Below are 22,799 nucleotides of genomic sequence, written 5' to 3'. Positions count from 1 at the left end.
AAGGGGAACGAATGAGCCAATTGGAAGCAGTTCAGTTGTGTAAAGAAAAACAAACAATTTTGGCAAGAGCTGGAGTTCAATTCAAAGTTTGTCTGATACCATCTGATGGCCATAAGCAGGTTATCTACAACAGTGGCCTCATCAGGGTCCATCTTCCACCTCACTTTCTGAAGACACACACTTTCATCTGACATCATGAGAGAGAGAAAGGAGACAGAGAAAATAAGACATAACACCAGCCCCAAGGACCATTGGGATATGTTGTAGAATGCTGGCTGGCGAGTTATATGTACAATATGAGATTTAGGTACAGGCGACATGGGCAGCCGCCCTAGGCGGCATCTTGTTGGGGGCGGCACGGGGTGGCCGCAAAAATTTGGATTGGTGACATTTACGCGATCGGTTTTCTATTGCTGATTTGCACGTTACGTCAATGATATCATGTCACCGTGTGGGACTGTGGGTCAATTAACCTTGTCGGAGTGGGTGCCCTGATTCAAGTTTGTGAGCTAGGCAGGCTACTGCCTGGGAAGGTCTACCACTCAGAAGTACGAGATGGGGAGGGGGCGGGGGTAGGTTGACCTCAGGTCTCCCCACTGGAAGCCCAAGTTAGTGCACCTCCCCTCAGGGAGCCCTATAAGCTAGAACCACAACTGGTTGTGGCTGAAACTCTGGCAATAAGCACAGCCATCCAGGACAGGGAGGGTAAGGAAGTCATTGCCATCCAATCAGTTAAATTACCCTGATAAAGTGAACTGACAGATAGACATTGTCTTCATATAATTTCATATTGTGGAATTTAAATGATCAACAGGCAATTGTTTAAAACATAAATGCTTCTTTCAATAAATAAAATGTATTTCCCTCTTGGTTATTTTCAGCTCAATCTTGTCCGGAAATCCAAGAGGGAATGTCCAACACTTCTTCTAGGATTTTATGACTATTGTCAGTGATGTGCTTTTGCTTCATGAATTGATAGTGTCAATAAAGTGTTTTCGTCCCTGATGAATACCTTCAACCTCCTCAACAATTTCATGTGGCTTAGGTATGAATAAATACATTTTCATTTGACTTTAAGCCTCTTTCTATTAACCAAGTCACAGTGACACAGTATTAGTAATTGGTAATTCATGCTTAATCCATCATTATGCAACATATGCCAAACTTTTTGCATTAAATCCAAGTCATTTATGGACAATTAGAAAAATAGGACGATCTATGAACTATGCAAAGCGCTCAATTATGCACCCTGGCTTGAAAATAAATTATTTTCAACATAGTATGTACCTTGCCCCGCCCATAATTTTGTCGTCACTAGTTATCACAGCCACAAAGTCAAAACCCCGCCCATTACTTAAATGTATCTTCTCAAAATAGGATTTTAAACCTAACTCTAACCTTAACCACACTGCCAACCTTATGTCTAACCTTGGCCTTAAATTAAGACCAAAAAGCAAATGTTTGTTTTCATGAATATTTACGATGGCTGTGGTAACTAGTGGAAACCTAATAACTTTCCTACGCGATGCAAATCAATAACAGGCTCTCTGATTGGTCAGGGACACCTGAACGGTGCATTTGTAAATGGCTTTCCTTTGGAATAATGTAACGTTTTATTTGTTGTAATGTATTATCAGCACCTTAAAGCATTTTGTCGCAATTTTGAGTAACGCTTTGTTGATCGTCTTGGATCTGGGAAACGATGTCGGCCGCAGAAGGCGATCGCAGTTCGGAACAACTGAATAAATTCGAGAAACTGACAGTGAGGCCTCCAGTCAGAGTAGCAGGTCAGTCAAAAACAACATTCTACTGTAGCATATCCAGCTAGCTAACGTTAGCCATATTACTAGAGACCTGTCCGCTGGTAACGTTACTGTTATGAAACCAATTCAATGAATATGATTGACAAAATCCGCTAATCTTGATTGCAGCGGTTAACTTGGTTTTTGTGCTATTGACATTGAAAGGCAAGCTGTTTAACCAAATGTAACAATAGCGGCGACCTATGTAGCTAACTAGTTAGCCTCTGTCTGAACCACTAACTGGCTAACGTTACCTAGGTAGGTAATTAGCTATCTATGTTTATTTTGGTTTGCTCAGAGAGCACCGTTTAAGAATAAAATATGAAAGTAAACAATCTCATATTAGCCTAATCTACTAACGTTATTAGCTGGATTGCAAATGTTTTAGCTGACTGACTAACGTTAATTCTAGCTAACGTTATTTCACAGATGTCAGTTATTTGCGCTTCATGTTGTTGGCTGAACCAGAATCTGGCTTTACAGGAGACGTTCATTAATAAGGCCAGATTCTGGTTCAGTTGTTGGCTATACAAATGTTTGATGCATAACGTTCGCTAGACTGACATCATTATGATTATGGAAAGATTGTTGGTGGTCGACTCATCTGCAGAAATGTTCAACTCCAGGTGATCCTCCATCCTTGCAAAAAAATCTGTTTAGTAGAACCTGATTCATACATGTAACTTAAACTATTGACCACGGTATTGATTGATTTACCGTATGCGAATGACCTCGACACTGACTCCAAACCACCAAGATGAGATAGAATTATGGATGAGAAATTGATCATATTTCATTATACACATTATCACATTCTTTTGGTCCTCAGGCATTAGGCCTTCTATTGTTGGGAATACACAGGAATATAATCTAATGCTGTTTAATAATCACATATATACTGATGCCGGATGGATTTGTGTTTGTTACATCAAGGACTGCATCCGGAGCCCCAGGTACTGCAACTCTTGTTCATAGTAACATAGAGCTCGCCAGCTTGTAGTCCCAAATACCGGAAATCGGTTGCATCTGGTTCGTTCAGCAATTCCTATGGTGGGAAAGAATAGGGTTTTGGAATAAACACTGAAAATAAGGTCTGAGGTTAACACAGGCTTAGGATATCTTATGTTTTTTCCCCCTGTGAGATAATATCAGTCAATTCACAGGACCTTTACGAATTATGAAGACTGTGCTTGTTTTGATTAAATAAATGCTTAAAGTGACATTAGCTAATGAAGATTATCACAAAACCTATAAGATCTCATATGCCTGTGTTTACCACAGACCTTATTTTCTCTGTTTATCAATATAAATTCCCCGTAGGCTTTGGCTAATGAGCCATGGCGGAGTTAGTTCCTACAAAAAGACGTAATTACTATTGTAGGTAGAGTTGTCTGTGACCTACTACTTAGCTGCTGTGCAAAATCTAGGCAATGCCTTGCTTCTTCTAAAATTATGTTGTGTGTGGGCACGAAGGACATGTGCTAATGAGAATGCATGCTGTAGAAAGAGGATAGGCTACATGCTGTAGAAAGAGGATAGGCTACATGCTGTAAAAAGAGGCTAGGCTACATGCTGTAAAAAGAGGCTAGGATACATGCTGTAGAAAGAGGCTAGGCTACATGCTGTAAAAAGAGGCTACATGTTGTAGAAAGAGGATAGGTTACATGCTGTAGAATGAGGCTAGGCTACACGCTGTGGAAAGAGGCTAGGCTACACGCTGTGGAAAGAGGCTAGGCTACACGCTGTGGAAAGAGGCTAGGCTACATGCTGTGGAAAGAGGCTAGGCTACATGCTGTAGAAAGAGGCTAGACTACATGCAATACATGCACTCTTCTCTGTAACTCATGATCACTGAGCAGATGTAATCCTAGGCTGGTTTTCAGTGGCTGGTGAAATGTGCTACTGTACAGACACAGGAACACTTATAAATTGTATGTCCAGATAAGCTTATGTATGTTTCTTTCAATGCGTGGACATTGAGTGACATTGTAAAATGCCACCTAGCAACATAGAGAGGACATGAGTGCCTGGGCAATATAAAGCCAGGCTGTCAGACCAGCTCAAAAAGTTAAATGCATCGGGATGTTTAGGGCCTGGGAGAACAGAATGCGTGGTGATGTTTAGGGCCTGGGAGAACAGAATGCGTGGTGATGTTTAGGGCCTGGGAGAACAGAATGCGTGGGGATGTTTAGGGCCTGGGAGAACAGAATGCGTGGAGATGTTTAGGGTCTGGGAGAACAGAATGCGTGGTGATGTTTAGGGCCTGGGAGAACAGAATGCGTGGGGATGTTTAGGGCCTGGGAGAACAGAATGCGTGGGGATGTTTAGGGCCTGGGAGAACAGAATGCGTGGGGATGTTTAGGGCCTGGGAGAACAGAATGTGTGGGGATGTTTAGGGTCTGGGAGAACAGAATGCGTGGGGATGTTTAGGGCCTGGGAGAACAGAATGCGTGGGGATGTTTAGGGCCTGGGAGAACAGAATGCGTGGGGATGTTTAAGGCCTGGGAGAACAGAATGCGTGGGGATGTTTAGGGCCTGGGAGAACAACAGTGTGACAGGAACTGGGCCAATGGACAGTGACAGTGTGATTTGGTAGCAGAGCTTGGGTGTGAGCCAGCCTCTTGAGCTTGGCACTGTCTGTCTGCTGATGGACAAAACACATGCCTGGTCCATTATACTGCATTATACAACGGAATCACCATCCCCACTTGGTTCGTGCTATGTGAAAGTGGCATTGAAGGGTGGAATTTTCTCAAACCTAGAATAGATGTTTTGGTTTAAATGCGGAAAGACACATTTCGGTTGAATGCATTCAGTTGTGCAACTGACTAGGTATCCTCTTTCCCCTGACCTAAGGTAGCCTAGGTCCTGTACTTCATTAAAGTATAGCATTTTTGGCTTCTAGTGGATTTGATTATGCCTGCCCTACATTGAGACTGAAGATGAAGAATGACCTGTGCTCAACCCATTTCTTATCTCGTCTTTTAGCTTGTTAGTTGAGTGTCGTTTTGGCTTTTAAAGCTTTATCTCGGTCTCAAGCCTGGCGCTGAGAGTATCAGTGTTTCACATATGGTGTGAATGAACAGGTGCCTGACAAAATAAACCAAACACTTGAGTCAATGAGGGATATAAAGTATATTGAAAGCAGGTGAATCCACACAGGTGGGGTTCCAGAGTTAATTAAGGAATTAATATCCCATCATGCATAGGGTCATGTATATAAATTCCCATTATTTTGTCTACCATCATGGCTAGAAGAAGAGATCTCAGTAACTTTGAAAGAGGGGTCTCAAAGAAGCATAGGGGGAGACTCTAGAGCGGTGCTTAAGATGGCATTTTCCACCACCATCAACAAAACACAAAACTATGGAATTTCTTGTGGAAGAATGGTGTCGCATCCCTCCAATAGAGTTCCAGACACTTGTAGGATCTATGCTAAAGCACATTGAAGCTGTTGTGGTGGCCCAACACCCTTTGATAAACAAACCAGTAACATTCTAGGTCTCTGGAATGAGCGTTTCTTTCTCTTGTACACAGTGTGCTGCAGAAACGGGTTCTTCTGGTTAGCACAGACTCTTGTTATGCTGTTGGACATGGGCAACATGTTTTGGATAGCTTGCCCTCTGTTGTTCACACTGCAACCAACGGTCTCTGAAAAATGACTACCCTGTAAACAATGTCCTGGGTTCTGTTAGCCTAACCTAGGATCTGCATCTAATCACAACATCATCATGGTGCTTTGTTAGAACAATGCCCTGGGTTCTGTTAGCCTAACCTAGGATCTGCATCTAATCACAACATCATCATGGTGCTATGTTAGAGGCCTTTTTGACCCCCTTCTTGAGTCATTAGGGACCCCTTGCTCTGCTGCTGATGTTTAAGAAACAAGTGGTTGATGTGTGTGTTACTGACCAACTGACAACAACTGATTGTGGTGACAGGCCCTAAGAAAATTAGTATGGCCAATAGGTTGGGTGTGAGTGTGTCTGGGCGAGTTCGTTTTGCATGGTCCGGTGCCCCGGATGGGCAGACCATTCCATTGGTCCTTCCATTTTAGACAATTTAGACCATTTCATTGATCATTAAGTGAACTCTCCACCCACTCGGGTCACCGGGCCATGAAACTCACCTTATGTTAGTGTCTTTTTGTCACCTTCCAGCACCCACCCATTTTGTTGATTCTCTCTGACTGTCAGCTCAGTCCGTAGAGCGTGGCGCTTGCAACGCCAGGGTTGTGGGTTCAATTCCCACGGGGGACCAGTACTTACAAATATACTATAAATGTCTCTGGATAAGAGCGTCTGATAACTGATTAGAATGTAAGAATCAGCGTGTTCTCTACGTGCCAGCTGCCAGTCTAATAGCTGACTACTCGACCTAATTCTTATGTGGCTGGCTACAGTGCCTTGCGAAAGTATTCGGCCCCCTTGAACTTTGCGACCTTTTGCCACATTTCAGGCTTCAAACATAAAGATATAAAACTGTATTTTTTTGTGAAGAATCAACAACAAGTGGGACACAATCATGAAGTGGAACGACATTTATTGGATATTTCAAACTTTTTTAACAAATCAAAAACTGAAAAATTGGGCGTGCAAAATTATTCAGCCCCCTTAAGTTAATACTTTGTAGCGCCACCTTTTGCTGCGATTACAGCTGTAAGTCGCTTGGGGTATGTCTCTATCAGTTTTGCACATCGAGAGACTGAAATGTTTTCCCATTCCTCCTTGCAAAACAGCTCGAGCTCAGTGAGGTTGGATGGAGAGCATTTGTGAACAGCAGTTTTCAGTTCTTTCCACAGATTCTCGATTGGATTCAGGTCTGGACTTTGACTTGGCCATTCTAACACCTGGATATGTTTATTTTTGAACCATTCCATTGTAGATTTTGCTTTATGTTTTGGATCATTGTCTTGTTGGAAGACAAATCTCCGTCCCAGTCTCAGGTCTTTTGCAGACTCCATCAGGTTTTCTTCCAGAATGGTCATGTATTTGGCTCCATCCATCTTCCCATCAATTTTAACCATCTTCCCTGTCCCTGCTGAAGAAAAGCAGGCCCAAACCATGATGCTGCCACCACCATGTTTGACAGTGGGGATGGTGTGTTCAACTGTGTTTCTTTTACGCCAAACATAACGTTTTGCATTGTTGCCAAAAAGTGCAATTTTGGTTTCATCTGACCAGAGCACCTTCTTCCACATGTTTGGTGTGTCTCCCAGGTGGCTTGTGGCAAACTTTTTAAATAACACTTTTTATGGATATCTTTAAGAAATGGCTTTCTTCTTGCCACTCTTCCATAAAGGCCAGATTTGTGCAATATACGACTGATTGTTGTCCTATGGACAGAGTCTCCCACCTCAGCTGTAAATCTCTGCAGTTCATCCAGAGTGATCATGGGCCTCTTGGCTGCATCTCTGATCAGTCTTCTCCTTGTATGAGCTGAAAGTTTAGAGGGACGGCCAGGTCTTGGTAGATTTGCAGTGGTCTGATACTCCTTCCATTTCAATATTATCGCTTGCACAGTGCTCCTTGGGATGTTTAAAGCTTGGGAAATCTTTTTGTATCCAAATCCGGCTTTAAACAGTATCTCGGACCTGCCTGGTGTGTTCCTTGTTCTTCATGATGCTCTCTGCGCTTTTAACGGACCTCTGAGACTATCACAGTGCAGGTGCATTTATACGGAGACTTGATTACACACAGGTGGATTGTATTTATCATCATTAGTCATTTAGGTCAACATTGGATCATTCAGAGATCCTCACTGAACTTCTGGAGAGAGTTTGCTGCACTGAAAGTAAAGGGGCTGAATAATTTTGCACGCCCAATTTTTCAGTTTTTGATTTGTTAAAAAAGTTTGAAATATCCAATAAATGTCGTACCACTTCATGATTGTGTCCCACTTGTTGTTGATTCTTCACAAAAAAATACAGTTTTATATCTTTATGTTTGAAGCCTGAAATGTGGCAAAAGGTCGCAAAGTTCAAGGGGGCCGAATACTTTCGCAAGGCACTGTACTTAATTGATGCATCCAAATGAGAATTACATTTTTTCATTATGTTGGCTACTTTAGATCTTTGGGAACACACTGGTATCAGCTGCAGTGTTGCAGGTTATGGACCAAATGCCCAGCCTAGGAATTAGGCTATGGGTGGTGAGCTCTGTGTTTTTACTGCGGAGAGGACAGTCATGCAGCTGAAAGGTGAAGTTGGCAGGGCTCTTGTGATCTCTCTTGGTGGACTGTCACTGTGGAAAAGAGCGCCCCATCGGTGGGACCTTTTGAAAGTTGTGTTCCTAAGTCTGAGACGTTTTGTTTTCAGTGAATCTACACACACACACACAGTTTGTTTTTCTATCCCTGTGGGGACCAAACATTTATTCCCATCAAAAGTACGATTTTTGCTAACCCTAATTCTAACTCTTAAGCTAAGCCTAAAATAGCCTTTGCCTTATTGGGGACCTGGGAAATGTCCCCACAAGGGAACATTTTCCTTTTTTTTCTATGGTTGTGGGGACATCTGCTACCAGGAGGATAGTAATACACACTATTATATTACTCAGTCTGCTCTGCTGTGTGCACCACCCTCACCTCACAGGTCTCCATATGCCCCCAGCTCGGAGCGGGCATCGCTGCGTGGCAGACAACACCAACCTGTACGTGTTCGGGGGGTACAACCCGGACTATGATGAGTCGGGCGGCCAGGAGAACGAGGACTACCCGCTGTTCAGGGAGCTGTGGAGGTACCACTTTGCCACGGGCACTTGGCAGCAGATCCGTACAGAGGGCTACATGCCCACCGAGCTGGCCTCCATGTCAGGTAAGGGAACCAGTAGGATTGTTTTTTTCATGTATGGAATTTAAAGGGACACTACAGTGAAAATGATATTTTAGCCTATCGTTTCCCTTGATGTATTATCTTCAGGTACCGAAGGGTATTATGTTCAGGGGTACTGAAGGGTATTGTGTTCAGGGGTACAGTATAAATGTAGCTCATTGAGCAGTCTAAGCACAGATTTGACAGTCATTCAGTACAACTGAAATACCAGGGCCCATCTACTGTAGTAATTTACCCTGGACATTTATGAATGGAAAACTCAGGTTGCAGTAGTTGCTTATTTACTTTTTCATTTCCAATGGATGTAATCCATCAATAACAACTTAATACAGTATGGTCACTTCTTATCAAGAGGGTCAAATAAAATATCCTACAATTTTCCACATCTACATTTTTTAAATTAAATCCAACCAAGCGTGATTGTATGAAAGAATGCTTGAATGAACAAGCACTGCTGGTGGGGGTCAAACTGATTTAGAACCCAGTCACTTGTGACGAGTTTTGGTTAGTAAAATATGATTTAGCTAACTCATTGATGTATTAAATCACGAAAGAGCATTTCTACACCTCAGTAACATCAAATGGACTGTTTGATAAATAATTGGTCTGTGGATGATTTTTCGGTTTTACCTCGTCATCCCATGACATTATGACCTCAGAAGACAATGGATTATCAAGTTTAGTGATTTGGTGAAAAGCCTCCACATGGACAATCCCACCTGCTGTCAGACCGTTGGGAATAGTGTCCAGTAGGCATGACAATGCCTTCAAATCTTATTGGTTGAAAACACATATTTAGCAAATGTTATTTTGGGTGTAGTGAAATGCTTGTAAAATAAAAAACACTTTGTTTCTGTTGCAAAATGTCTTAAGGCTTTGCTACTGTGTGCCCTAATGAACACGACCCAGCTTAAACCCTCAGTATTGTGTCCCTCAGCTGTTTTACATGGAAACAATCTGCTGGTGTTCGGTGGCACTGGGATTCCCTTTGGGGAAAACAACGGGAATGACGTTCACGTCTGCAACGTCAAGTACAAGCGGTGGTCGCTGCTCAACTGCCGAGGGAAGAAGCCCAACCGAATCTACGGACAGGTAGGCCAATCAAATCCGGCATTACTGGCTCATCTCTGATTATCTTCTCTACTGGTTCTGTCTGCCACTGCCCCCTTGGCTTGCTCTGGACTCTTCTGGGGTTTAGGCCTACACTCCGTTTCCTGTTAAAGGGCACTTCCGCCACTTTTCAACCTCATTCATTATCTCCAGTACCATATCAGAGTATACATACTGTGCCTTCAGAAAGTATTCAGACACCTTGACTTTTTCCACATTTTGTTAGGTTACAGCCTTATTCTAAAATGTATTAAACATTTGTTTACCCTCATCAATCTACACACAATACCCCATAATGACAAAGCAGAAACTTTAAAAAAATGTTAATGTTTGCTAAAAAAAATAATAATAAATTATGTCACATTTACATAAGTATTCAGACCCTTTACTCAGTACTTTGTTGAAGCACCTTTGGCAGCGATTACAGCCTCGAGTCTTCTTGGTTATGACGCTACAAGCTTGGCACACCTGTATTTGGGGAGTTTCTCCCATTCTTCTCTGTAGATCCTCTCAAGCTCTGTCAGGTTAGATGGGGAGTGTCGCTGCCGAGCTCTGGCTGGGCCACTCAAGGATATTCAGAGACTTGTCCCGAAGCCACTCCTGCATTGTGTTGGCTATGTGCTTTGGGTTGTTGTCCTGTTGGAAGGTGAACCTTCGCCCAAGTCTGAGGTCCTGAGCGCTCTGGGGCAGGTTTACATCAAGGGTTTACATCAAGGATCTCTTTCTACTTTGCTCTGTTAATCTTTGCCTCCATCCTGACTAGTCTCCCAGTCCCTGCCCCTGAAAAACATCTTCACAGCATGATTCTGCCACCACCATGCTTCACAGTAAGGATGGTGCCAGGTTTCCTCTAGACGTGACGCTTGGCATTCAGGCCAAACAGTTCAATCTTGGTTTCATCAGACCAGAGAATCTTGTTTCTCATGGTCTGAGAGTGTTTGGGTGCCTTTTGGCAAACTCCAAGCGGCTGTCATGTGCCTTTTTACTGAGGAGTGGCTTACTTCTGGCCACTCCACCATAAAGGCCTAATTGGTGGAGTGCTGCAGAGATGGTTGTCCTTCTGGAAGTTTCTCCCATCTCCACAGAGGAACTCTAGAGCTCTGTCAGAGTGACCATCAGGTTCTTGGTCACCTCCCTGACCAAGACCCTTCTCCCCAGATTGCTCAGTGTGGCTGGGCAGCCAGCTCTAGGAAGAGTCTTGGTGGTTCCAAACTTCTTCCATTTAAGAATGATGGAGGCCACTGTGTTCTTGGGGACCTTGAATGCTGGAGAAATGTATTGGTACCCTTTCCCAGATCTGTGCCTTAACACAATCCTGTCTCGGAGCTCTACGGACAATTCCTTCGACCTCATGGCTTGGTGTTTGCTCTGACATGCACGGTCAACTGTGGGGCCTTATGTAGACAGGTGCGTGCCTTTCCAAATCATGTCCAATCAATTGAATTGACCCCAGGTGGACTCCAATCAAGTTGTAGAATCTCAAGGATGATCTCAAGGATGATCAATGGAAACAGGATGCACCTGAGCTCAATTTTGAGTCTCATAGCAAAGGGTCTGAATACTTAATACATTTTATAATAAGGCTGTACCATAACAAAATGTGGAAAAGTTCAAGTCCCTGTAAGTGAAAACAGCACCTTTCTGTGATCTGTAGTTAAAAACACAAGAAGGGCCCTGAAAAAAAATGCTTCTCTGTGACATCACAGGGTAGGATTAAAAGTAAAAAAAGGGATTTTCAAAGTCTGCAACGTGTTTCTAGCCAGAAGGAGGGTTTTTTCTTGTTGCCCACGTCACCGTGAATCTCAGTGTTTGAAAATCACAGTTTTTCAAAATGTTTAAACTTTTGATGATGTCATTGGATAGAACTTTTTAACGTCATATTTAGTTCTACAAAATGTATAAATGCACTGTTTTCACTTGTAGACACGAGTATTGAGTTGGAGGTAATGACCATTAGATTAGAAAGCTCTTAAGCGTTTTGACATGCATTTGTAAAATTTAAATAAAATCTGATTGATTTAACTAGAATTCCCAAGGGATAGGTAGAGGCATTAAAGGATCCCAGGGGAGCATATTATATAGCAAATGTAGATATAGGCAATCCTTGCAAATAAAAATATTTATTGTTGTTGATTTCCATTGAAGTTTGATTTTGTAGCCATTTTGTTTCTCTCTCCCCAAGGCGATGGCCATCATTAACAGCTTCCTGTATGTGTTTGGGGGTACGACGGGTTACATCTACAGCACAGACCTGCACAGACTGGACCTGAACACCAGAGAGTGGATCCACCTCAAACCCAACAACCCACCAGACGACCTGCCTGAGGAACGGTGAGCATCACGCCTTAATCGGTCCCACCGGATCATGTCATTGTCACTCCCTGTTTCAGTCCAATTTCTTCTGTTTGGTGTCTAGTGAATATACCCCAGTCACTGGGCAGCATGAGTGATGACCTGACATTTTCCTTTCAGCTCCTAGAGGAGCAGAGGACCTCATAAGTAATGAGTCATGTCTGTTTGTGTCACAGGTACAGACATGAAATAGCACACGACCGTCAGAGGATATACATCCTGGGAGGAGGGACTTCCTGGACCTCCTATCCTCTGGACAAGGTAGTACACCAACCTGTCATCAACATAAACCCTGTTCCAATCACTTTCACCTATCCATCCAATTCAGATCTGTGATAACTTCAAGGAAGGTCAGAAGAATGATCGTAAACCTGTGATGGTAATGAGTCTGACTAGGCAAACAGACAGCAAATCTAGGTAGTTTGGTCACTTGGTAGTTTTCAGGCTATTTTTAGTGCTGTAAAGCCGTAAAGATCGAGGAAGCAGCCACTTCTGCCACTGAGTGAGGCTGGGTTATGAGGCTGGGTTATGAGGCTGGGTTATGAGGCTGGGTTATGTGGCCAGGTTATGGTTGTGTGTGTTGGAGGTGAACTAATTTCCTTTTGTTTTGTACCAGATACATGCATACAACCTGGAGACAAATTCCTGGGAGGAGATATCAACCAAGCCTCATGATAAAATAGGTTTGTGTTTGATGTTTTAATAGAAAATGAATGTGCTGTCTATGGGTCTTTTCATTCACATATCACTACTCATCCAATTGCTCTGGGTTTTGACAGGGTACCCTGCTCCCAGGAGATGTCACAGCTGTGTGCAGATACGGAACGGTGAGATTCTTATCATTTATTCTATAGCAGTAGTATTACAATGTTTGTACAGGAGGTGTAGTGGTATCGTTGCCCAGACCACTTATCCTTCTAACGGGGGTGGTTTTATCAGAGCCACTTTCAGAAGTCTTCATTAGTCTGCTTCTGTCTGCCTCCGCATCTCATTCAACTGTTCCATTCAATGTCCCAAATAGGGTTTGAAAAATAAAGTTAATTTTCGTCATCCCATCAATATATTCTAACTGGTCTCAGTCTAACCCATGATGTTGTGTCTCAGTCTAACCCATGATGTTGTCTCTGTCTGGTCTCAGTCTAACCCATGATGTTGTCTCTGTCTGGTCTCAGTCTAACCCATGATTTTGTCTCAGTCTAACCCATGATGTTGTCTCTGTCTGGTCTCAGTCTAACTCATGATGTTGTCTCTGTCTGGTCTCAGTCTAACCCATGATTTTGTCTCAGTCTAACCCATGATGTTGTCTCTGTCTGGTCTCAGTCTAACTCATGATGTTGTCTCTGTCTGGTCTCAGTCTAACCCATGATGTTGTCTCTGTCTGGTCTCAGTCTAACTCATGATGTTGTCTCTGTCTGGTCTCAGTCTAACCCATGATGTTGTCTCTGTCTGGTCTCAGTCTAACCCATGATTTTGTCTCAGTCTAACCCATGATGTTGTCTCTGTCTGGTCTCAGTCTAACCCATGATGTTGTCTCTGTCTGGTCTCAGTCTAACTCATGATGTTGTCTCTGTCTGGTCTCAGTCTAACCCATGATGTTGTGTCAGTCTGGTCTCCGTCTAACCCATGATGTTGTCTCTGCCTGGTCTCAGTCTAACCCATGATGTTGTCTCAGTCTGGTCTCAGTCTAACCCATGATGTTGTCTCAGTCTAACCCATGATGTTGTCTCTGTCTGGTCTCAGTCTAACCCATGATGTTGTCTCTGTCTGGTCTCAGTCTAACCCATGATGTTGTCTCAGTCTGGTCTCAGTCTAACCCATGATGTTGTCTCAGTCTAACCCATGATGTTGTCTCTGTCTGGTCTCAGTCTAACCCATGATGTTGTCTCAGTCTGGTCTCAGTCTAACCCATGATGTTGTCTCAGTCTAACCCATGATGTTGTCTCTGTCTGGTCTCAGTCTAACCCATGATGTTGTCTCTGTCTGGTCTCAGTCTAACCCATGATGTTGTCTCAGTCTAACCCATGATGTTGTGTCTGTCTGGTCTCAGTCTAACCCATGATGTTGTGTCTCAGTCTGGTCTCAGTCTAACCCATGATGTTGTGTCTCAGTCTAACCCATGATGTTGTGTCTGTCTGGTCTCAGTCTAACCCATGATGTTGTCTCTGTCTGGTCTCAGTCTAACCCATGATGTTGTGTCTCAGTCTGGTCTCAGTCTAACCCATGATGTTGTGTCTCAGTCTAACCCATGATGTTGTGTCTGTCTGGTCTCAGTCTAACCCATGATGTTGTCTCTGTCTGGTCTCAGTCTAACTCATGATGTTGTCTCAGTCTAACCCATGATGTTGTCTCAGTCTGGTCTCAGTCTAACCCATGATGTTGTCTCTGTCTGGTCTCCGTCTAACCCATGATGTTGTCTCTGTCTGGTCTCAGTCTAACCCATGATGTTGTGTCTCAGTCTAACCCATGATGTTGTCTCTGTCTGGTCTCAGTCTAACTCATGATGTTGTCTCAGTCTAACCCATGATGTTGTCTCAGTCTGGTCTCAGTCTAACCCATGATGTTGTCTCTGTCTGGTCTCCGTCTAACCCATGATGTTGTCTCTGTCTGGTCTCAGTCTAACCCATGATGTTGTGTCTGTCTGGTCTCAGTCTAACTCATGATGTTGTCTCTGTCTGGTCTCAGTCTAACTCATGATGTTGTCTCTGTCTGGTCTCAGTCTAACTCATGATGTTGTCTCTGTCTGGTCTCAGTCTAACCCATGATGTTGTGTCTCAGTCTAACTCATGATGTTGTCTCAGTCTGGTCTCAGTCTAACTCATGATGTTGTGTCTGTCTGGTCTCAGTCTAACTCATGATGTTGTCTCTGTCTGGTCTCAGTCTAACCCATGATGTTGTGTCTCAGATGTGTTTCTATGTGGAGGTTACAACGGTGAAGTCATTGTGGCTGATCTGTGGAAGATCAACCTGCAGACGTTCCAGTGGACCAAGCTCCCAGCAGTGATGCCTGAGCCAGCCTATTTCCACTGTGCTGCTGTGACCCCGGTCAGTAGGGCTCTACACTAGAGGAAACCTCAGCTGTTTATTATGTAGTAGTTGATGTAGAACTGTTATAGTGTCCCATTCAGGTTATACGCATTTCGCTGGTTTCAAGATCTAGCATAGTAGACTTAAAAGGAAACGCCACTCAAAAACTACCAATGTTGATACAGTCCCAAAATCTTTTGCATGTCAGCAGTCAAACTTCAAAGATATTGGACTTTTAAGAAGCAAAGTGTCACTTGATGATGTTCCTTTAATAAGGTGCAATGTCTCCTTCCCCCTCATTTCAGAACTCATTTGTAAGTCCCTTCATCTCTATGGCCGAAGCCCATTTCTGTTTCCAATCCAACTAGCTTTATTGGCACATTTAGTCAGTATATTCTTACACTGCCAAAACAAGAACACAGGATCATCCTAAATCAATAACCACAATTCAATATCCTGCTCATATTTCACTCACTCTCTCTGTGCGACTGACTGTTGCATGACGATAAAGGTTTCTGATTGTGATCTTCTCTCCGGTCAGGCTGGCTGCATGTACATCCACGGTGGTGTGGTGAACATCCACGAGAACAAGCGGACTGGCTCCCTGTTTAAGATCTGGCTGGTAGTGCCCAGCCTGCTGGAGCTGTGCTGGGAGCGTCTGCTCAAGGCCCACCCCCAGCTGGCTCAGTTACCCACCATGCAGCTCCTCCACCTGGGCCTCACACAGGAACTCATCGAGCGCTTGAAATAAAGGAGGAAGGATGGATGGATGGAGAACACAGGATTTATTTTTAAGGGGGTCGCCTTGAAGGAGTTGATGGTCCCTCTGCCTACGTAGCCCCGCCTTAAAACCAAAAACAATGGGATGCCTTTTTTCTTTTTGCGTTTGGACGTCAGATTTTAAAGGGAATCCAAGTGGAATGTTTCTTGACCCCGCCCCCATTCCCCGTCTCGCCCCCATTCCCCCGTCTTGTCTTTGTGTTAAGCAAGGTCGCCACGGCTTCTAGCCTCTCAATCCGCCTGCCTACAGACCCAGAAATCATTTGCTCCACGGCTTTCAGATTCACGTCGACCCTCACTACTTTCTCATTTTATATTGGCCTTCATGACTTTAATAAGAATGCCATTTCAGAGGAATGATTATTTATTTGTATGTATTTTCATGAGACATTCTGTTCGCCATTTCTCTCACATTTCTCTTCTCTCTACGTACAATTAGGAAAGTTAGACTTGGAGTCAGATGAAAAGTTACACCAGACAGTTGGCATGTTTTTGTGTTACAAGGGGAAGGTAGTATTGGTACCACCCTCATGCCAGACTTAGACGCAGGTTGTCGTCACCACTTTTCCCTATTCAAGGCTTAATAACAGTCTGATTTGAATAGTTTATTTGTGTGAAGAACAGACTGATGCTACTGTAGTTGGGTCTCTAATAGACCACTTCCCTTTCACCTAATATCCCACCACACTCCTCATACCCATTTAACACTGATTCAGTTATCCGATATGCATTCAGGTATCTTGGATATACATACAGGTATTTGAAACAATTATCTCTGGTAGTTATCTCTGATATACAGTTCTCTGTATCAGTGTCCCAAATTGCACCCTATTCTCTCTATAGTGCACTACTTTTGACCAAGGGACTTAGCCCTTATACCCACCATAGTAGAAACCTAATATCAATGGAAGATGGGTAAAGAGTCAAAACACCTGGTCTCCATTCATTCTGAACTGTATCAGTCACTTTAGTATGCTTGTGGAATGTCCATTTGTAAACTAAATCATCCCATCACTGTGAATATGGTGCTCCTTAAATGTTTTTATTTAAATAAAATTTTCAATTTCTGTTCCAACTTTTACTCCATCTTTGCTAATAGAACACAAATTAACAGATTTTTGTGGATCTGTTTAAGTAGAATACTGACATTGATCTGATTCATTCAGTGCCTTTCCCAAAGTTTCAATGATATTGAAGTACCACAACCTAGACAGAAGGAAACATGAGTAATGGTTTAGCTCGATCCAAACATACTGACCATTTAAACATGACTCCCATTTGGGATGGCTTCTCCTTCTCTATAATTTCCCCTCCCATCAAAGATAACATATGCACCACTTGTCAGATCAGTCAACAATGCATTGATGAATCTGTTCATTCTGTGCCCTTTCCAAACACATTGAACTGCTCCATTGTCAAGCAATCATTGGACAAATAGTTGAAGCAGCAATAATGTGGGACTATGTATTTATGCTGCTGTATTTATGGATGATTTAGAGTTCATGCATGTTGTACTTGGGAGCTGAATTTGAACAGTATTCTGCTGTTAAGGCTCAATGTGTAGACAGAGTGCCAGGGTCAGAGTGCCAGGGTCAGAGTGCCAGGGTCAGATAATCAACACAGATCAGATCATTTGCGGAGCTGGGAACGTGGTTTAACGCCAAATATTATGGCACCTTGAATTCAATGCCATTAAATCTGCCTTGTGGAACAAAATAGTATTTATTGATCGTTGCCAAGGGGGTAGTTTAAAATGTCAATGAATACCCATGATTCCCTACTCCCCATCAAGGAAATACCTAAATCTGTGCCTGTCATAATTCTATTACACCTCTTCTCCGCATGTCATTAGTCACCTTTTAAGTCGGAAAAGTCGTCTCCCCTGGACTTAACCATTTGCTACACAGCAAGGATTCAAGGCGATCGCTGAATTGATAACTGTATGTGAATGTTTAATTTTTCGATTGTTGACGAGTCAATAAACATGTACTGTAAATAGTTTTGTATCACCTTCGTCTGCTTAGCCTGGTCACAGATCTGTTGTCTTGCCAACGCCGGTGGTCATTGAAGCAAGACAGCACAAACTGATCTGGGAATGGTTTGTCTGCTTCAACAGTGTAATGCTAACTGGCATGGAATGAGCTGCCATCCTTGTAGTGCACACTTTACCAAGTACTTTCCTAATAGTCCAGATTTATTTAACCACCATAGCATCCTCGGTGCAACAAGCACATTGAAATTGGCATGTCCTTGTTTATGACTAGATACCATTCCTTTACAAAGAGAGCTGTGTGGAAGGTTGTTTACCTGCCTGCTCAGGTACAATACCTTGTTGAAATAGACCTGGGGCCTGTTGCACAAAACTAGGATAAGGGATTAAGCCAGGATATCTTGGTGATCCTGGCTCAATTGATCCGTAATCCGGTTGCACTAAAGATGGATAGGGGGCAGGAGGATATGTTATGGTATAAATTACCATGGAGATTTATTCTGTGGAGCTAGCCTGCTCCAGACCAGGCTAAATTCCAGGATCTATTTAATCTCATCCCTAATGTCAGTCAGCAGTCACCACAAATGGAAACCAATAGTTATTTCACTGCTCACTATACATTGTTATCACATATAACTAGACCCACTGTTATTTAAACGTTTGTGATCATTAATTTCAATGATTTTGGATAAAAAATGATTTTTAGATGATGTTGCTATCATTAGATAATTTACAGTTTCCCATAGACTATAAGGCTATATATAAAATGCTAGAATATTAGGGCCACAGAGGGGAAAAAAACACAAGTCATAATATTGTAACCAGTTGTTTTAAAGGAGGACAGTTGTTAAAATGACAGATGTGGGGCATTTCGTGAAATTGTACTTCAGTATGGTTTCATAAACAAAGACATGCTGATGTGCCAGAATATTAAGTATCACATTGTCATAAGTATCAAAACTGTAAAAACAATATGTAGCTTTTCTGCAGAAAGAACCAGCCTCATAAATTTATGACTTTATCCTTTTTCTTCAGTGTGGCCCTAGTACTCTGTCATATAAACAAATACACATTCCATATGAATATAAAAACACAATGTGTAACATTATGTTCCTTTATTGAATAAGGACAAAACAAAGCAGGTAAACCATCAGCTCCTTTCAAAACTGAAGTCACAGTGACTCTACAAGATGGAAAGCACAGAATCTAAGCATATTATACAAAATGATACATATACAGACCTTTGAATGTGTATAACACACCCTGCATGTCTGCACACTAAAATAAATGCAGGACAAATCCATACACATCAACTGAACAGACAAATGAATGGATGCAGTAGCCTCCCTGCAGCCTTGTATTACACACAGTATACCGCACAAACATCATAAGAGGCCAAATTCGTCAAAAAACAAACCCAAAAAAACCCAAATTCCTCTGCCACCGCAGGACATATTTAACCAAAATTGAAAGCACACATACTAACTAAAATAATTCAACACATATTGGTCCCTCAGCAGCCGACCACTGTCGTCATCAGGGAAGATTGCCGGATTGTCCCAGTCCATGGCTGGTGGCACTCTGGGGGCCCTCTCCTTCCTCAGGCAGGCAACATTGTGGAGGACAGCACAAGCCACAGTAATATCACATGCCCTAACAGGGCTGACCCTTAATTTGTGAAGGCAGTGAAAGCGTGCCTTCAGGAGGCCAAAGGTCATTTCAACTCTGGCCCTGGTCCTGGCATGGGCATGGTTGTAGGCCTGCTGTGCTTCCTGGGGGTCTGTGAAAGGTGTCAGGAGAAAAGGCTGGCAGCCATACCCCCTGTCTCCCAGCAACACACCAGAGAATTCACCTGTCAACACAAAATCTCATCATTACTACCTCATAAACACAGTGATATTCTTGACACAGCCATGATGGTTATAAATAGGGGTTGTGTGGCTTACCTTGTGATAGATTTCAGAGGCCCGAAAGATTCTGGAGTCATGGACTGAGCCAGGCCATTTTGCCACAACATTGCTGATCACACAGTCAGCATTGCAGACCATCTGAAATCATAAGATGAGGAATATTACACCAATCAATGCACATCACTGGCAATGCAGAGTGTTCGTCAATGGACAATATCAAAAAGTTATGTTCACCTGAACATTAATGCTGTGAAAGGATTTCCTATTCACAAAATCGGCCTCATGGGCACCTGAGGGGGCTTTTATCCTTATGTGTGTGCAGTCCACTGCACCAATGACATTGGGGAAACCTGTCACACAAAGTAATGAGTATCCTACTATGTGTTAACAGTTGTCCTGTAATTTGTAGATCCTCTTACCTGCAATCCTATAGAACTCCTCTTTGATGTCACAGAGTCTTCTGTGGCCAGGGAAGGAGATGAAGACATCTGCTAATGCTTTGATAGCCAGACACACACTCCTTATTGTGCGGCAAATTGTGGCCTTGTTCAGCTGTTCTGCATCCCCCACTGAGTACAGGAAGGCTCCACTAGCAAAAAAGCGCAAGGCCACACAAACCATTTGCTCCACACTCAGTGCATGGCTCCGTGCAGTGCGGTGCTTAATCCTGGGACCCAGTAGTCTGCATAGATACCTGATGCCATCTGCAGAAAACCTGTATCTTTCATATAGATGGTCATCAGGGAAGGCCAGTGGGTCCAACCGGTCCCTGAAGACCCTTTCTCACCTGAAGGCTCTCCTCAGCACAAGTGCTTCTTCATCCACCACATCTCGCACGAATGGGCATGCCATTGTCAGAGCAGAAAGGAACACACAATTTTGGGCCTTCATATAGGCTAGTGGCCACACCTGGTGCTGGGGGGGGTGGGCAAAAGAGGGCGATGCCTTATAACGATGACTTGGTTGTACTGATTGCTGGGAAAATAAAAAAAACCTTAGAAAGATGCCACCGTCCTGTGTGCTCACAATAAGAGCTCATATGTCATGGCTCACTTGACTTTACGAGAATATACCTAATTTTTATTTTGAGCTGTGTCATCTTCTTGGAGCTGGGGGAGGAAAGAAAAATAATGATTAATACATTTGTGTTACAGTTAGCATACAGTGTACATTGAAGGCATATCTCACCTCCCTCTCAAGTTTTTTTATTTCAAGGTCCAGTTTCCTAATTGTCCTCTTTTTTATTTCGAACTCCAGTGCAAGATTTTCCATCTTTTTCTTCTTGTACTGAATGTCTATGTCTGCCAGTTCTATTTGGCACCGGAGGTGGTTGCCATACAACTTTCTGATAGCTTGTGAGCTCTGTGAACACAATACAATTAGCGCAGCTGGAATTTGGCAGGATGTGGTGTCCTTTTATTAATACGCACTATGTTGCCAGGCTGGTTTTCCCACTGTATAGCATCTGGGTCCTGTAAAAGAAATTAGATTTTTTGATTTTGATGAGGACTCCTCACCATTGTAGAGTAAATAGTACTTTCACAGTCTTAACATGATACCTCATGCCTTCTGGAATCCAGAGAGATGGTCTCCTCCTCATCATCGTCTCCATCATGTGCTGTTGCTGCTGCACTGGGGCCTTCACCCTATCACATTTAATCGGATTCATATTGAAGCTAGTAGACAAGACATGCCAGGCCTACAGTATGCCTTTGATGGAGTACTCACTGGATCAGCATCGTCTGGTGCTTGTGCTGGTGGCTCTAACAGGAACACAGTGCTGCCAGACACTGCAAGGCAATAGGTAAACCAAAGTCAGACAGTCCAAATTGATTCAATATGAATGTGGTTGTATCCCATGTAGAGATGGAAGGACATACCTTGAATGAAGCGGGTGGCATCTTGGGAGGAACCTATGCTCATCTCTTTCCCCCCAGGGATCCCCTCTAAGACGGGCCTGCCTTTATTTAGCTCCAAGGCCATGTCCTCTGCTGGGGTAAGGTCAGCCTTTGGTGACCCACCACCCGTGCCTTGTCTGTGGGTATTCTTTTTCACTGCTAAAACAGTACAGACAATGTGTGAGCAGGCACCTTCTGGGTACAATATATGCTTGTGCTTTGTTAAATATTAGTCAGGGACCATACCATTCTGCAGAATGTTCTTGTATTTGATTTTGACCTGCTGCCATGTCCGTTTTGGCCCGTTCATGTTTAATCTACACACACACACACACACACACTTAATGGAGTCACACTGCAAAAAATTACTTGGTATTTTTGTCTTGTTTTCAGTAAAAATATCAAATTTTATCATAGCTTTATACAGTGTGATGGAGTTACTTTACACAATTTCACTCATATCTGCAGTGCATTTCAATAAAAAAAATTAACCGTTTCATAATTACAGTACAACTGCATTTTTGGAGATGTGAATTAAATATTTGAATTGTAATTGTGATGTTTCAGCGGAGCGGTGAGTGTGTAATTGTGCACTACTTACGCATTCAGGCGGTCTGCAATACTTTGCCACGCTTTTTCTCTTTGCTTTATCACTGTGGCGGTGTTGCCTTTCTTCTTAATTATATCTTTTACCTCCTCGTATGCCTCCATGAGGATTTGTGCTTCCGACGGGGAAAAGTACGCGGCTCTAGTTGCCATGGTAAATCAGTTAATCTGTGATCTGTGGCGGGGTCTATTTGAGTGAGCCGTGAGCGCGCACCTATCCAGGATTGGTTTCACCTGGCTTAATGAATCCGTGTCTGCTCATCCTGGCTTGGTCTTTGTGCAACCAATTAAGCCTGGACGCACATGTTTTGGCTTCATTGAGCTCAGCTGAGTCATTTATCCCGGATGTCTTAATTCTACTTTTGTGCAACAGGCCCCTGGCTGCACCTTATCCAATGCAATACTTTGCAAAAAATAAAATCACAAGAATAGAAAACAGAACAGGAAGGTCAAGAAAGTGGCAGTAAATGTGTACTTTTCCCCATACAAATCCTA

The 22,799-nt window shown here is 43.0% G+C and overlaps 1 protein-coding gene and 1 long non-coding RNA gene across 4 annotated transcripts; one reads left to right on the top strand and one right to left on the bottom strand.

The window, feature by feature from the left end:
• The first annotated feature begins 1,347 nt into the window (after window positions 1–1,347).
• Window positions 1,348–17,898, top strand: LOC110490608 (kelch domain-containing protein 10). Of its 2 annotated transcripts, none has more exons than XM_090213597.1 (9): window positions 1,348–1,787; window positions 8,395–8,616; window positions 9,572–9,726; window positions 11,927–12,075; window positions 12,273–12,357; window positions 12,713–12,779; window positions 12,876–12,923; window positions 14,999–15,138; window positions 15,662–17,898. In XM_090213597.1, exons 1-9 carry the CDS (start codon window positions 1,703–1,705, stop codon window positions 15,869–15,871), a joined length of 1,161 nt encoding a protein of 386 aa, XP_090069723.1. In that variant the 5' UTR covers window positions 1,348–1,702; the 3' UTR covers window positions 15,872–17,898. The 2 variants fall into 2 exon arrangements, with proteins under 2 accessions (XP_090069723.1, XP_090069724.1); XM_090213598.1 differs by having other exon boundaries at window positions 1,350–1,787; window positions 8,413–8,616.
• A 1,092-nt stretch (window positions 17,899–18,990) lies between these two features.
• LOC149972960 (uncharacterized) lies at window positions 18,991–22,064 on the bottom strand. 2 transcript variants are annotated; one of them, XR_016490118.1, is made up of 7 exons: window positions 21,945–22,064; window positions 21,681–21,857; window positions 21,529–21,590; window positions 21,360–21,446; window positions 20,035–21,272; window positions 19,837–19,938; window positions 18,991–19,742 (listed from the first exon to the last, which is right to left on the bottom strand). It is a non-coding gene; the product is annotated as an uncharacterized LOC149972960 (long non-coding RNA). The 2 variants fall into 2 exon arrangements; XR_016490119.1 differs by lacking the exons at window positions 21,360–21,446; window positions 21,529–21,590; window positions 21,681–21,857; window positions 21,945–22,064 and having other exon boundaries at window positions 20,220–20,909.
• Window positions 22,065–22,799: the final 735 nt, after the last annotated feature.

This window comes from Oncorhynchus mykiss, chromosome 21, assembly GCF_057628025.1.
Source record: "Oncorhynchus mykiss isolate SJ-2025 chromosome 21, ASM5762802v1, whole genome shotgun sequence".
NCBI classification, from domain to species: domain Eukaryota; kingdom Metazoa; phylum Chordata; class Actinopteri; order Salmoniformes; family Salmonidae; genus Oncorhynchus; species Oncorhynchus mykiss.
Note: the sequence above shows the minus strand (reverse complement) of the source record. Positions and strands in the feature narration are given on the sequence as shown.